This window comes from Copadichromis virginalis, linkage group LG15 (assembly GCF_057382275.1).
Source record: "Copadichromis virginalis isolate Kocher_CV1m ecotype Utaka linkage group LG15, C_Virginalis_male_GT1.1, whole genome shotgun sequence".
NCBI lineage: Eukaryota > Metazoa > Chordata > Actinopteri > Cichliformes > Cichlidae > Copadichromis > Copadichromis virginalis.
The window spans coordinates 12,000,031-12,017,181 of NC_140632.1; the positions used below are offsets into that span (position 1 = coordinate 12,000,031).

Sequence of the window (17,151 nt, forward strand, 5' to 3'; positions counted from 1 at the left end):
AGTTTCATGATTGAAGTAGCAGCAGGAGAGGCAGTCGCTCCATATATAACGCAGGAATGCTTTACAAACATTCAGAGATGGACTTACACACTTGCTTTACTTCTCTCGGGATAACTTTGTCGGAGATGAAATGCCGGGTTGCTAGCGAAGCTCCAAATGCTATCCAGACCACAGACAGGTCCCGCATGCCACCGCTGCTCTATCACGTGATGCATACTGCTCCGACGTGCTAACGTTCTGAGGTGAGTTACAGCGTGTTGCAAGTTTTGTGAGGTGCTTTCGTGATATTTAATGGATCGGATTACATTTTTTATTTTTCTCCGATATCCGATCCAGTAATTTAGGTCAGTATCGGACCGATACCGATACGTAATATCGGATCGGTCCATCTCTAGATTGTACTGAACCAGTCCACCTCAAGCTTTCAGCTGCATTCCCACTGACATTTAAATCTCCATCTACCTGCATAAATCTGCTGCCAACAACCGTGATTAGAAGCATTTGATGTATTAAGAGAACATTTGCCGTCGGTTTCTACTATGTAGACTTCAGCAAAAGTGGAGTCGGGATTCTTTTGGTGTGTGTGTGTGTGTGTGTGTGCGCATGTGCGGCTGTATCTGGCCAAAATCAGTGGTCTCTCAGGCAGGTTCAGCTGAGTAAATAATGAAGCAGTTAATTAAGGTTAACTGTAAAGCCTGTAATAAGAACCAGAAGTACTGAGGAAAGCAGAGCTCAGGAAATGAATTTATGGGACCTGTATGGCCTTACTCTTCTTAGCCTGTGGCTACACACAAATAGTGCTAGATTAGATTACTTTGGTCGCATAGGAGCTTATCGTGAAGCTACTACAGTGTGCACGTAGTAGCATGCGGTTCAATATGAGCTATTGAATTGCTGCACACATCACCGGATCAAGTATAATGATGCAATCACATGCAAAGCACACAAGTGTTAGTAACGAGACATTTTATATCAGCCAGAACAACTTATACAAAATGGTGAATAGGACATTAATGTATTTAAATGAAGCTCCCACTAGAATCACAGATTTCCTGTCATGCCCTTTAAATCATATCTCTGTAAACTGCTTATCAGTTACACAAGAATCTTTAGCATTTTTTCCACTGGTGAGCTGAAGATGCAGGAAAACTTTCTCCATCTCATTTGTTATCTTTTAGGGGTTTTTTTGTATTTTTATTTCAGTATTAAGTAAGACAGGAATTTCTTTTTGGCGGGGGCTGAGTGTTTTCATAGAACAAAGATCCACAGGACACAATTAGCATGTAAGATTTCTGCAAACCATTTAAGTACTTATTTCTGACTTATATAGTACTCGGAGTGAGGGATATGGCCTTGAAATTCTATCACGATATAAGTGTAACAGGTTTTTAACCACCTGCTGAAAGCTCTGGTTTTCCACCATGTAGCTGAATCAATAAATTCCATTCTACCATCTTCCTCCCTCATGGAGTGCAACTTGGAAGTGCTCCAACGATGCTTGGTGGAGTATTTTGCTTACATTTAGGTCACAGATGATAGTATCTCCTCCCTCACGCCGTGATTTCACCTTTAACAGGAACCGTTTTCTTGCATAATTTGCAGGTTGTTGGGGAATGTTAAAGTAACTGATGTGCAGCTCTTGGGCATCCCCTGAACTTAAACTCGTGTAGAAAAGATGTGACACAATGTGACATTTTTATATTGCATAATATACCGGTGTAATCGTGGGCGGGATAATATAACACAGCCCTGTGTATTGTTTATTCTTTTAAAGAAGCCAAATGAACACATCCACCTTGTAAGAAACTGTGCAGCGCAGATGTTATGAAGCTACAGGACGTGTAGCTCGTCTATTACATTTATAATATGTTTTGGTTCAAGTTGTGGCACATTTTATGGGTTAGATGTGTTTTGTTTTTTAATAACAGTTTGTTACCTCTGCTCTCTTTCCTCTTTCTCTTCCACCTCTAGAACCTGAGCCTGGTTGCTGGCGGCTGCCGTAGCAATCTCAGGAAGCAGATCCAGATTGTACATCTGTTTGGGGTACCAGTCGTGGTTGCTGTTAATGTCTTCAAGTAAGTTGTATATTACGGCTATATTTTTTTAAAAACAGCTAACTGCAAGTAAAGCTACTAATTGTGATTAATTTGTATTTTATATAAACGCCAGCTTCGCGCTGCTAATGGTGCTTTTTTCCTCGGATCTTTTAGGACAGACACCCAGGCAGAGATCGACCTTGTATGTCAGATAGCGAAAGAGTGTGGCGCATCCGACGCTTTGCCGTGCAACCACTGGGCGCAGGGTGGAAGAGGCTGCTCGGAGCTCGCCCAGGCTGTGAAGGAGGCTGCCAGCAAACCCAGCGACTACCAGTTTCTCTACAACACAGAGGTGAGTGCAGATAATGTAGTGGAAATTTTATTTAGTTATTGCTCTACGATAGGCGGTATCCCTGTTCCTTCTGTTTCAGTGTTGGATAATTAGTAAATTATGTTGATTTTGGGAGCTAGAGTAGGTTGAAGTAAAAAAACATCAGCTGGTTTGAGTTAGCGAGTCTAGGAGGTTGTGACTTAAATTAACTGACCTTGTTATGCTGTTTGTGTCTTTGTGCATGGCTCCATTAGCAGTAAGCATGTGCCTGCATGCAAGCGCTCTCAACAACAGGATTTATTGGATATTAAATTAATAAATCAAACCTTAACTGCTGTATAATAAGGTGTTCAATCTTTTGATTATTCCATGTGCTAGACGAGTTAGAGGGAAGGTCAGACAGAAAACCTCAGGCTTGGATGTTTGCCAGAAGAGAAGGTAGTGTGAGAATATCCCATACCTGCTAAAGTTCCAAGTTAGCAGCTCGGATGGATGATACAGAAGAACTGCACCTCGATACACCTGGCAGGTGATGGTGTCTCATAGCGAAGATGCTGAAATTCTGAATATATTAGTGATGAGATATTCTGCGACAAGCTGCAGTTTAGGAGATGAAGAAAGAAGTCAAAGATGTGTTTATAAATGGTTTTTATATGTTTCTCATTAATAAGCTGTTGATGCCATAGTGCTCAAATCCGCTGTTATTACATGTTTTTGACCAAAAAGGAAAAACAAAGGTTTGTAGTGTCAAGTGAGAATCAGATATAACGTTCTTTTTTTAATCTAATGACACCTGAATGTGTCGGCTTTGTTTACAAACCACACCTCGGGCAGTTTTGCATTAGAAATTAGGCCATCAGTCTTCCAGGTCAGAAGTAATATTTGTGCATCCCTTTCAGTTTGTCAGAAGTCTTTTGTCACATTAAAAGAAAGTAGAATTGCAAATACATGAGTCCATCATTGATTGTTGTCTAAATACCCCTGAAATGGAGACAGGCTTGATCAAGATCTAAAAGCAAATGACATTGTGTACTTGGCTTCAGTCAAATGGGCAGAAAATCCGAATAAAGTCACTTTAACAGAGGAATAAAGGCAGCTTTCTTAGCTATCACATGTCTGATAAGAGCTCAAAGTTTAAATATTTCATTCATTTTGCTGAACTGTGTTTGATTCTGATGTCACGCTGATATGTGTTCACTTCACCAAATCTAATTTCCTCACTTCCCTTTGAGTGTAGAGCTGTTGTGTGTTCACCTGCATTTGATGCGCTGTCCTTCCGATAGATGTCGATCGTGGAGAAGATCAGAACAATAGCCCAGAGAGTGTACGGGGCCGATGACATCGAGCTGTCTCCAGAGGCCAAGACCAAGACAGATTATTACCATCAACAAGTGAGCTCACTGCCGCTGCAGTAACTGACTCATCTCATTTCTCTTTCCTCTGTGACAAGGTCACACAATGACTATTTCTCTTTTGCCTTTTACAAGGGTTATGGTTCATTGCCCATCTGCATGGCCAAGACCCATCTGTCCCTGTCCCACATGCCCGACAAGAAGGGGGCACCCACTGGATTTGTTTTGCCAATCAGAGATGTCCGTGCCAGCATTGGAGCTGGCTTCATCTACCCATTAGTGGGAACGGTACGTGGTCTGCAGCAGGTTAACGTTGACGTCTTGGTCCATGCCTCATAGCGCGAAGTCACAGAGCTTTTTGAAAGTGATTGGCTTCACAATACTGCACAGAGGTGATAAGAAAGTGCATTTGGTGTCACTTACAGAGAAAACTTGGACCAGCTTTATGTAGGCTGTAAAGCAGACGTCTGCACAGAAATCACACCACAAGTGTTTTCTTGTTTCTCGTGCCTACACGTTTGCCTGTGCAGCTGCTTCTTTCTTGAAGAATGTTCAATTTAATTTTGTTAACATGACACCGTTCCTTAACCTTGCCAAAGCTTAATATCTCCATTCTCCAACCCTTGAAGCTCATTCTGATCTTCAAGGGTTCGGTGGGTGTGTAGGATTATTGTTCCTTGAATGTGCTAATTCATCTGTCAATGTTAATTCCTTCCTCCCTCGAGTTCGTCCCCGGAGAGTGTGTGTGATTTTGGTCCTCTCTGTTGCTTTCCCTGAGCCATGTAGTCCTACTTAGAGCAAACAAGGCTGGCTGGAGCCTTTTGCTTGATGATGGGCTGGGCAGGCAGGAAGGAAGCGGCTTCCTGAGTGCTTTGGCTCCCGCTGTTTCACCAGTGTGCCCTCAGGGCCTGGCTTTGAAAGGCTGGGCCAGAGGTGTGAGACGCTGGCCATGCTTGGAAAGGCATCTTGTAGGGTTGTGGCATCTCTCCACTTTCCACAACCTGCCTTTGATGTGCTGCTGCCTATGGAGCCACTGGCACACTGACATCTCTTGAACTATGACTTCTAACCCAAAGGAAGTTCTTTGTTTGTCCTCTGAACTCGTTGGCTTAGCTTCTGCTTGACACACTGACCCAAGACTGAAACTTTTAATAGTTTAAAGATTACACCATTTCTAATCGCTGCATGATTTTCATGTTAGCACCTGTTGCTCTGGCACAGTTAAAATTGTGCTATTTTGTTTAAAATGGCTTTATTAAGAAAAAAGTCAAGAAACCTCCATGAGATAATTTCTTCGATAGAACTGTCAGGGGACTTCCGATGCCTTAGCTCTGATTACAGCTAAGAACTCAATTCTCCCTTCACGGAAAGAGGTGAAAAGCTCTCAGTCAAGATAATAAGAAGGAGGATGGCGGGGTTTTAGATCGATGGGTAGGTTAGGGGTCTGCAGGGTGAAGAGTCAGGAAGGCACTGATGTGATTCTCCAGATATGTATGGGAGGAGTTGCAAGCGGAACAATAGATGTCTTTGGAATTCATATCCCGTTAGAATTGCTTTCACTGAATCATTACACCCTAAACCAGTCAGGTTTATAGAAACGCCCTCCTTGGCTGAATATTCTCTGGTTAAACTTTAAAGATGGTTGATGATTAAAGATTTCTTATCAATTCTAAGAAAGGCAACAGATATAGCAGTTAGCCCTAAAGCTGCAGCATGCAATACGAGTCGATCTCCTGCAGTGCCCCCTTTTCTCTTCTAAGCCCCACCCATAAGCAGTAGTTGTAGTGGTCTACGCATTCACCTAACAAGCAAAAGATCCCCAGGTTGATGCTGGAAGGAGCCACAAATCCTATTGAGGTTTGGTCAGCAAAGGCATCTGGCATTTAAAGAAAATATCTGCCAACCCAAATACGTGGAGCCTCTTGCTGCAGCAACCCCATGTGAATAACGTATCAACCGAAAGCAGCTTCTTAGATACACACTAGGATGTTCCTGGTGACTAATTTACTAGTTGTTTAAACAGGAAGAAGAAAAGACCAGACTACTTTAAAAGATGGAGAACATCCAGAACTGACCACAGTCAGGCTTAAACATTCAGGGTGGGGGCAGGCTTCTGTCCAGGCTGGATTCTTGGATAGTGGACGGTGGAATTGCAGCATCTAGCATTCAGCTGACTTGTCGCCCACATCCCTACTACACGTGCTTCATACATGCTGCACCTGTGAATCGAACCCTGTTTTCCCAGGTTAAAGTCTTCTGTTTAATCACACCACACCATCTTACTTCCGATCTGGAATTTTTTGCTCTTCTTGCTACTTCATAGAACTTACCTGAACTCGCCTGACAAAACCTGTGATTGGCTCCAATCTTAGTGTAGAGTTTCTATTTTAAAAAGCCCAGTAATGGCACAGGATTCCCTGTGTGCTGAAAGATTATTATGGATTTTCTTGTCCAGTGATGGCAAAAAACAGCTGTCTGTTTCAGTTTTCATTAATTTTGGATAACTCTGTTATCTTAATGACCTGCTGGCCAACTGGTCCAGTAAATGTATTTATCTGGTAATTGACCTGTGCCTCAACTGCAGCTTTACTAAAGTTAAATTAGACACGAGGCAGAGATTGATCAAGTTGCACAGCGTCATTAAACGCATTATTCAGTTCTTCATCATCAAGGCAGCAAACATACATGAACAGATGCGTCTATGGTAGTATACATGTAGCATTAGAATGAATACACCATACACACCACAAATAAGCAGTAAATGTACAAAGGTTCACAAACAATGGAACACCTTTGGCAAAACGAAGGACAATTTACAAGCTTGGCTTTATTTATCTATGCAAGCACGCAGCCTGAAGTACATCACAGAAGAAGATTCAAAATTAAAGATTAAAAGTTTAAAAAGTTTGGCATGAAAAAATAAAAACCTGTAAGTACACACACATTTACAAAAAACCTGTACAGGATTTGTCATTCATTGACAATCAGTGATACTGTTTTTTTAGCCCCAAACAGGATGCACCGTAGTCCGTAAAAAACGTAAGAAGTCCAAAGTGCACGGTTCAGAGTTCAGACTAGATCTAAAACTAGGGCTGTTCGATATAACGATAGATATCGGATGACGATATAAAAACGTCTATCGTTTCATTTTACACTATTGTTTGTTTTGTGGTGTTGCAAAATAAACTGTTTACAGCAATATTTTTTCATTGTTTTGATGGTCACTGTAGTGGCTATATTAATTTCTTCAAGTTCTCTCTTTCTCCTTTATTTAATATAACTAAACTACAGACGGACAAGCCCCTGTTTTTATGCGTTGTCGTTAGCAACAACGACGGTAACACCATCGCGTGTCCGCTTGTTTATGTTCCACATAAACCTTTCACAATAAAGCTCAAGATCCTGTTGAGACTTTTCAAAATAAACTGAATCACGTGAAAGAGCAGATTATTTACGGATGAGAAGTAAAAAAAAATAAAAAAAATAAAAAAAAAGAGCCGCCAGGTGCTAAAAAATAAACCTTAGACTTAGACTAGATGTATAGTTTCATGCATCGGTTAAAACACTCGACTCCAGGTACATGATGCGCAGCTGGAAACACTTCCCGCAAGTCGAGCTGCCCGAGATTCACAGAATTTACAGAATATGTTACAGTTTTGTGATTTATATCGTTATCGGGACGATAGAATTCTTATATCGGGATATGAGATTTTGGTCATATCACACAGCCCTATCTAAAACTTGTTAAATCTCATCTGTTCTTCACATTTTATCCATTGATTTCTATCAGACACAGATGAACCATAAATCTTAAAATGAAAACAGCTTTAATAAAAACCCCATTACTCAATAACCAAATCAACTGTGGAGAATCTGTGTGACTTTTAAAGATTTACTGTTATGGACTTCACTTATTTAATTTTAAATTGACACAAGTGTTTTTTGGTCTTTTAGATTTCATAATCTTCTCAGTACTTTTTCAAACTCTGCTGCTTGTTGACCGAGACACTTCTCCAAAACCAGTGGGGGGTAAAAAACCAGCTACATTGTCTCCTCCAGGGCTTTCCCCAACAAAGGCACATTGTGTTTGGGCATAATGAAGGGACTTATTTGCCTGAATGGGCTTTCCAACTTTAGCCACGGAGTGTTATGTGTTTTTGCGAGTGCCAACTTGTTCTCAGGCTTGAGAGGAGGACTGGCAGAACAGCACATCTTTTGTTGCTTTCATCACTTTGAAAGGTTTTCATACACTTTTTATTACCTTTTTATATTTAAATGTGCTGCCCAATATTTCATTCAAGGACGAGAAAAGTGAAAGGACCTTTTACTTGTGAATCGGAATTGATATTTTTAAATAAGGTTTGATTTGCCTCCTCCTGTGAGCTGACATTTTGTAGTCTTTCATTCAAGTAAATAAAGTGAAACTGGGATTTTGTTGCAGAACAAGGGGATGAATTTATTCCTTGCAGCTTTGCTTTCTATTACAGGAATGGAAAACATTTGCATTTGTACACAGAAGTCATCACAAAAGCAGTCTAGAGTTGTAGGGACAGAGTTTTCCCCCGTAACGATTTCTAATCACATGTCATATGTCTGTTTTTTCTGAATGGAAGCCCTTAATCGGATGCTTCTGTTCATTATTTATCAGCTGATTGTTATGACATGAGGAGCATGCACGCTAGCTAGGGCAGGAAAAATAATTTAATATTTGAATATGGAACAAAACGATTTTCCAAAACATGGCTTCTTGTTCTGGTTAATGCAGAGATCCATGGCTAAAGTGAGATTCATCAATGATAAGCCTTATAATTAGTGTATTTAATGTAGGCACACACATTTCTATAAAGTTTAGAGGGTGGTGGAGTAAATCCTACAGGTGGACAAGTTAAAATGAGATTTTATCGGGCTGGGGGTTTCCACTAAAAGGTTAATTTTAGTACCAAAAATATCAAATTACATCAAGAACAGCTTCCTATTAAATCCAAATGGATCTGATTTTTAAAGCCTACCGTATTTTTTTGGACCACAAGGCACTGGATTATAAGGCGCACTGTCGACAAACGGGTCTGTTTTCATACATAAGGCGAACCGGATTATAAGGCGCATTAAGCGAAACAAAACAGACAGATAAGTTAAAATTTGCTCAACTCATTCTTCTTGTTTCCTCCACTTCTGTAACATTAATTCATTAATTTTGAATTCTCTCTATTCCCATGTTGTTGCAGTATATTAATGACTAACCTCATATTGTGGATGGATTATCTCAGTTGTTCTCCTGACTGAAGTTTGGTCCGTTTACAGCATCCTGCCATGCGAACCCTCACGTTAACTTTTATCAGTGGAAAAAAGTTAGAGTTCATCCTCCAGCTTCACTGTGTTTATGTTATGCTAACATAGCGGTGTTGCTAGCAATCACATAGTACATCATTATATACCAGCTAGTCCAATTTCAGTAACCCTATAAAAGTCACTGCTGTTTAGTTTTCTGTCTTCATTTACGTTGGAAGTGATAGCAGAGCTGTACGTTTTAATTTTTTCAGAAATCTCTCAGTCAGAACATGCTATATCATGTTTTAGGTGGAAACTAGCGAGCTAACTTCCTGCTAACGGCTAACTCCGTTAAATTTAATAAATTCTGTTTTCGTGGATGCCTGGATGTTAAACTTAATTGTTGCACCTGGTAAAGCAGCAATGCTGATCATTTTATCAAAGTTGAAAGAATTTTGACAGTTTTTAACTTTCGGTGATGCTGCAGTGTAAGTTTGAGTTTGGGACCTGAAGAAGACTGAGTTTTGGACCCAGATTACTCAGCGAGGCTCCTGACTACAGTAGCCATAATGCTCCAAAAATCCATCAAGCGGTGCGGCTTCGTAGCTTACGAAGTCGTACTAAAACATTTTTGACAGATGTTTGAGCGCCGTGTCGCACATAAAATTAGTTCGAGGTCAGTAAGCACAACCAGAATTCATACATAAGGGGCACCAGATTATAAGGGGAACTGATGATTTTTGAGAAAATTAAAGGATTTGAAGTGCACCTCATAGTGCGGAAATATGGTAATTTCAGTATCAGATGTGCAATCGATGCCTCAAGGTACATATTGGACATCACAAATGTTTGTTCTGTTTTTCATACCTGATAAAAAATATTAATTAAATGTGTGTGCAGAATACTTACCGAATTCAATTCAGTTAAATTAAAAATTTTTATACAGTTCGAAATCACAACAACAGTCGCCTCAAAGCGCTTTATATTGTAAGGTAGACGCTACAATAATGCATACAGAGAAAAACGAAGTAATCATAAGACCCCCTTATGAGCAAGCACTTTGGCGACAGTGGGAAGGAAAAACTCCCTTTTAACAGGAAGAAACCTCCAGCAGAACCAGGCTCAGGGAGGGGCCTGGCCATCTGCTGCGACTGGTTGGGGTGAGAGAAGGAAGACTGGATAAAGACATGCTGTGGAAGAGAGACAGAGATTAATACCAGATATGATTCAATGCAGAGAGGTCTATTAACACATAGTGAGTGAACACTGTCTCTGTTTCAGCTCAGCCGTTCAGTATGATTTGATCAGTCTCTCATGTCATTGTGGAGAATTTTGGCCAACTCTTCTTTACAACATTGCTTCAGTTGATTGAGGTTTGCAGATATCTGTCATGCACAGCTCTCCTGAGGTTCTGTCACATTGTTTCAGTCAGGCTGAGCTCTGGACTTTGTCTGGGTCACTGCAGCACCTTTTCTTTGTCAGCCCTTCTGTTGTAGACTTGCTGCTGTTCTTGGGATCATTGTCCTGCTGCATGACCCAGTTTGACCCAAATGTGAGGGCTGCCTCACATTTGACCCTACAATACTTCTCTATACAGAGGAGTTAAAGGCTGAATCAGTGAGTGCAAGCCGTCTATGTTCTGTGGCTGCAAAAAAAGTGCACATTTATCCAATCATTAAGTATTAAGTATTTCAAAATGTTTTCTTATGATTGTAAGGACAGATGTTTCACATATGTCACACTACCTGCATTCCCTTTAGATTTAGGCTTCTTAGTGTGTCCTATTAGATTTTAACATTTTTATATTTTTATGTTATATTAATGTTATTACAAGTTATTTTCATGTTTTGGCTGCTATAACACAATAATTCCAATCTTTTGGGATAAATAAAGTATTTGTTATCTATTATGTTTGTTCACAGAGAGAAACATTCCTTCTTTAGCCAATTAACTCTACTCATCAGTCTACATAGTTATAATCAAAACATCCAACAATAACCCAAATTATTATTATTTTTTTTAGGGGGAGGGGGGATTTCCAGAACTATTATCCAAATTGGTGAGGAATGTAGGCAAGGAATGTAGACAGAAAAATATTTTTTTGATATCGCATGATGATTTTTGCGGAGCTTTTCCTTTATTAGATTAGATATTGGTAGCGCTAGAAGCAAAGCAAAGGAGGTGGTATAAACAGAAAGGCATGAAGTGACTGGAGCAGTAAATGCTGCAGTTAAAGTGAAAGTCCCCCCGCACTCCACCCCTGAAAAATATTTAATTGTCATTCAAGTCCTGTACAACTTTTTCAATAATCCAAATCAGGCAGCAAAGAGACCACCAACATGTCATTTAATTGAGAACGATCATGTATTTTAATTAGCCTAACCATAACTCAGTAGCATAGCAGTGGTGTACGTTTTTTGTCCATCCATCAGTTTTATGCTGCTTATCCAAGGCCCAGTTGCCAGGATTAAAGTCTAACTAGAGAAGCCTAGCCTTCCTTCTCCCTAGCCACCTCCTCCAACTCATCCAGGGGACACCAAGGGGTTCCCTCAGTGTAATTTCGCCAGTTTTTCCTGGGTCTTTCCCAGAACATTCACCTCAACTGGTGAACCAATCCAATCCTCATCCTAGCTTTAAAGCTGACCCCGGCCACCCTTCAAAGGAAGCTGCATTTCCACCACTTCTATCTGTAATCTTCTTTTTTCCATTACTACCCAGAACTTGTGGCCAAAGGTGAGGGTATAAATGTAGATCGATCGGTAGAGTGACATCTTTTCTTCTACGCTTCACTCTCTCTCAAACGCAATTCGTTGGTGCAGTGTCCTTCGGACGCCACACCAAACCATTGTCAGTCTTCACTCTCCCCTCAGCCGTAAACAAGGCCTCAAGATAGTTCAACTCCCTCATTTGGGGCAGCACCTGCTCCCTGACCAAAAGTGGGAACGCCACAAACTACCTGACCAACTCCTCTTAGCCTTGTAGATCCTGTTTCCCATGGATGCATGGACAGAGAACTTTTAATAATATGTTGGAGAACGGCTACACTGATCATGTTATTGGATTTTTAAAGAACTTTGACCTTATTTTATTTGTTAATGGTCCCTCTCTGTTTCATTTTGGCAACTGAAAGAGCATTGGGACCTCTTAGTTGGATTCATTTGGGATGTAAGCATTGACGGTGGACTTTAAAGGACACGCCCATGTCACAGCAGTCATATTTGAGGAATTGTTATCCGCTCTGTGAGATTGCGAAGGCACGTTCTCCTTGTTTTGTGCTTCTGCAAGTATGCAGAGCCATGTTTCCTCAGACAGGAAGCTCACTGCCCACTTCCTCCTGTTTAATTCCCACTTGTGGGTCCATAAAACTGCTCCTGGGTCAGAAGAAGGGAGGTATGCAAAGAATGTCGCTGTCTGTCTAATGAGCAAGATAATTTACTTTTGAGTCTGGACGGGATGAACCGGCTGGGTTTTGAGAGAGTAAAAGGAGTTTATGAGTCACATAGGAGTCTTTGATCCATTGAACTGTGCAAAACATGCCCTTCTCCCCCCCGACTATGTAACAGAGACCCAGACCTGACTAAATAACTTTTAATTAGTTGCTTAGATAGCTTGATGTCATCATCTCGTGAACCATGATAATGTCAAATTTCTTTTGGCAGCATTTCCAGCCTCTTATGTTTCTTTTCTTCTTCTAGAGTCAGTCTCAATGTACTTCCACGTGATGCTCTGTAACTGACACAAGCTTTCTCGTTGCACTGTAGACATGATCAGGATTAACAGGACGGTTCCTCTGTTGACTCATTGTCATTCAGAAACTTAAACACGAAGTCTTTCTGGCAGATGTGATGGATCAAAACCTTTTAATGTAAAATAATTACAAGGCCCTCTAAACATTTTTCCGTTTATGTTTTTCTATTTTTAAAACTCTAAGATATATCTCAGTTGAGCTTCTTAATGCCCAAATCAAAACTGTGATTCTCTCTGACTTCACATAGCGCTTATTAACTGTCTCGTACCTGCAGGACCTCTTTTCGTTTATATTTTGACAACAGTAAAAACAAAGCTGCCATTTTCTGCGGGCGTATTCATCACCGCTAACCTTGAGTTAAATTAAGTCTAGATTACAGTTATCGAGCTTGTGTGGAATGACCCTATTCTGTCTAATTTACACAAGTTGTGATGCTAAATGTTGGCAGATGGTGTTTTGGTGTAGAGCAGCTGTGTTGTGGTGACGGCCTTAATGTGAGGTCATTATATAGATTGTAATTTTACCTTCTTATCTGATTTTTGTGGCCACTGACAGTTTCATGAGAAGATCTGTACCAGCTGCGTGTGCTTCCTCGGATATGTCCACTCATTAAAAGCTTTCTTGAAATTCGACTAGATTAGGATAATAGTAGACAACAGACATATTCTTTTTTTTCTTTTCAAATTCTATTGTTTGTTGATGAGTTTAATGTCATCTGAGCACCTTTTTGATTTCTAGCAAACGTGGATTGTCACATAAAAAGGATTTTAAGTACATCCATTAATTCAGTAGCTTATAAATCCACCTCTAGCATTTGATTAGCAGTGTTATTATTCTCTTAATTCTGTGGTCTGATATTTCCATATATGCATTTTTTTGGTGACTTCTCATCAAACTCTTCGTTTGATACATGATTACAGTAAATGATTGACATAATTAAAATTAAATAGATCAAAATTAGATTTATAATAGTTCAAATATGGGTTAAAGTTCTTCTCTGATGTGTTTTCCCTCAGATGAGCACAATGCCTGGCCTGCCCACACGACCCTGTTTCTACGACATTGACCTTGACCCGGTCACGGAGGAGATCACTGGGCTCTTCTGAGCATGCTCCCCAACGTTATTCTCGTGGGTATCATCTCATCTGTATCATATAAATGCTTCTGAAGAAGCTGCCATTGTTTCACTTTACATATTTCACAAGCAGCTATTGACAGTACAGTTCGTTACATCGACTGGCTGCTGGGACTTTGCTGCGTCTCCAGGCTCAGAGGCCCTGCAAACATCTTTGTTTTTGTTTTTTTGTTCCCAGGCTCCCTGCTCTGTTTTCAGGAGCATGGGCTCCATGCATTCACCATAAGGCTCATCTAAACCTGAGCCACTGGCAGGAAACAATTTCTTTCTCTTCCCAGCTGATCCGCATCAAAGCAACATGGAAGAAGAGGGAGGATTAGTGGACCATTAGACTAGCATTATGCTGCATTTGCACGTGTGTCATATGCCAAAGACCATGCCCTACAACCATATATATGTATATCATACATCCTCTACTTGTGTCAACTTTTTTCTGGGTATAGAAGAGTCCATTTTCTTGGATTTTATTTTGTTGTTTCCTTGGATGTCTAACTTCTGTTTGTTTTTCTGGAAAGAAAATCAAATGTCTTAATACAGTGTTGTTGTTTTGTACCTAAATGCAGTGAGTGGGCAAACTTGTCAATTAAGATGCTGGTGTACGCACAAAACACCCTCATGTGACTTTGAGTTTCCTAATCTGTTAAGTGGTGCTGAATGTTAAAGGTGCTTTACATACACTGAGAAACACTACAAATGTCAATTATGTTCATAATTTCTAAGCAGTTTTTTCTTTAAGTATTAGTAAATTATTTTGTTTTGTGGTTTGACAAGAATATCTGTGCTTCTGTCATGTTATATATGTTGTTTGGAGGTATTTCAGACAATACCAACCAACCAGATTCTGGAGCTTCTTTAAGTGTTACCTTCAGAAAAGATAAAGTCAGCTCATTTTCACTTTTTTTCCATAGAGTGTAAAACAAACAGAGGTAGTACTCTCTGAAAACATCTGGTACAATCCTGAAAGCTGCTGTATGTCAAACATTTCATTTGTCAAAGATCAAAAGTGCCTTATAGCAGTAATAATAAACCTTTTCTTCACTCCAAAACTGTGTATTTCTGTTTTTACGTCAAGCATCAGACATGAGCTCTTTTCTTGCTGTTGTCTCGCGATTCTTTTTGAGATGCCGCGATACAATCGTGCCTCCTTTCACAGATGAAACCTTTAAGATTTTCTGTGCTTTTTTTCATTTCTTCGCATGCGTTTTGGAACGGTGTCTGAAAACAGATGATCCCCCTCACCCCCCAGCAGCACCCCAGGGTGCAACATCTGTCATTATGAGGTGTTTGGGTTTTCAGCATGAAGCCAAGTGTGCATGTGTGCACATGTGTCATAGCTGGCATTCCACACTTTCAAAGTCTCCGTGATATTCTGCGTGTTCACCCGGCAGTATCTGGCACTGGGAATCTTATACAATAGCTCCCCAACAGCAGATTTAGTGTGTGTATGTGTGTGTGAGAGAGAGAGAGAGACAGAGACTGAACCCTCTTGTTTTGATCTGATGACAGATTTAAAGATGTGTTGATAAGTTGTACACTTTGGCATTGCACTGTAATGCGCTGACAGATCCCTGTTTTGTTCGGTTAGAGTTGTTTACATTGAGTTTTTGACTCCATCTGAGAAATTGTTTAGGCTCTCATCTTTTAGCACTTCTGGACAGATTTAATAGATTTTCCAATTTCAGTACCAAGGACAGTGTCCTGTTGAATGTTTCATGTGAGAGGAATTCCAAGAGTTTCTGGAAAATTGGTCCAAATAGTTGAAGCTGAATGATCCTGGTCCCCAAACATCCAATTCACTCTCAGTTGTTTCAGTACTTTTATACTAAAAAAGTGCTACATTAACTGGGTCCTCCATTGAAAGTTATCCAATTAGTTTAGATTCTAGCTGCTCCGCAGTCCTGGGTCTATATGCTATCGTATTCTAGAGCCATCCGGTCTGCAGAAAACTATAAAGTGGCAAGTATCTGCTTTGTGCCTTTAACGTACCCTTACGTTACTGTTTCATAGAGCTCTGAGCATGACATATCTAGTAATGCTTTCAGTGTAATGAGAACATGCTTCCTTTTTCCTCTTTCATGTGACACCAGCATTACATTACTGCTCATTTATTGTGTGGACATACCCTCTGTCTTGCTGTCTCAGTTGGTGTTCATGAGTTTGTTCGAGATTTTACAAGATTGTCAGCTCTGCTTTACATCTGAGTGTTATTGTAATACTGTGTTCAGTTACTCTTCTTGAAATCTCCACATTCATCTTTTCACTGTGGCCCACTAGCTCTATCTTTTCTCCCCGAAACTTTTCTTTGGCTTGTCTATGTGGACAGTAAATGGCAACGTAGACTGGCTTCACTGTGGACAGAGTTTCATGGCAAGCTTGAGCCTTAGTGGTTCCACACTCAAAAAAATCTGTTGTTGGATGAACACAATTTAATCATGGCACCTTTTTCCACGCGATTTAACCAAGTACAATTACCTATTTTTGACCATGTCAAACCAACACATTTGGCATTTGGTGGTTTAATGTAACCAGATTACGTTGGATCAACGTAGTATACTTACATTGACTTGAAGTAATTTGTTGAAGTATGTAAAGTGAAATTTGTTTTAATTCATTCTACACAAGTGAAAAACTTTAGGAAAACACAATGAAATCTTGTTGTTTGAACAACTACTTTGTTAATCAAGGCTGGTAGTCTTGCTTAATGAACCAATATGGGGGTTGATGATTTCATAGAGACAAACAACCATTTGCACTTGCATTCATGGGTAATTTAGAATCACCAGTTAACCTAACTCTAATTACACACTGCAAACCAGGCAGATTGTGGATTTGAACCCAGTCCCTTCTTGCTGTGAGGCAACAGCACTAGCCATCACACCACCAGGCTTAACTAAAGTAAGAAAGCTATGATTACAAGGCTTGATGCAGAATTTTCTGTACGTTTTTTGTCCTTGACAGGTTAAACCACAATAAATAGCGATACCATACACGTGGTGTGTGTGTGTAGCTGTCTGCCTCTTAAAACTCCAGCGATTTTTCCTGCAATTTGACATCTAATGTGATCTTGTGAATTTTGTGAGTCCAGGTAACTAACCACTCTTTACTAGATTGTATCATGTCATCTCAACAAGAACAAATTAAGTTGCTGAATTTCATGCAGATGCTACATGATTTAATTACTTTCACCATAGAAACATGAAATTATTTAGTTCAAATTACAAGTTTGAATCTTGTACATGTATCAGCCACACAAATTCATTTTTTTGAGTGCATGATTGTTT

General features: G+C 40.0%; 1 protein-coding gene across 2 annotated transcripts in view; it reads left to right on the forward strand.

The window, feature by feature from the left end:
- The window catches only part of mthfd1l (methylenetetrahydrofolate dehydrogenase (NADP+ dependent) 1 like), a 45,922-nt gene extending 31,006 nt beyond the window's left edge, over nucleotides 1–14,916 (forward strand). Inside the window, exons 23-28 of one of the 2 annotated variants that reach the window (XM_085431921.1) lie at nucleotides 1,972–2,075; nucleotides 2,211–2,388; nucleotides 3,651–3,758; nucleotides 3,855–4,007; nucleotides 13,752–13,864; nucleotides 14,049–14,916. In XM_085431921.1, the coding sequence (XP_085288047.1) occupies nucleotides 1,972–2,075; nucleotides 2,211–2,388; nucleotides 3,651–3,758; nucleotides 3,855–4,007; nucleotides 13,752–13,841 (633 nt within the window). In that variant the 3' untranslated portion in view covers nucleotides 13,842–13,864; nucleotides 14,049–14,916. Of the gene's footprint in view, nucleotides 1–1,971; nucleotides 2,076–2,210; nucleotides 2,389–2,745; nucleotides 2,897–3,650; nucleotides 3,759–3,854; nucleotides 4,008–13,751; nucleotides 13,865–14,048 lie in introns of those variants that run through there. The other variant, XR_014915125.1, reaches the window with a different exon arrangement.
- The last annotated feature ends 2,235 nt before the right edge of the window (nucleotides 14,917–17,151 follow it).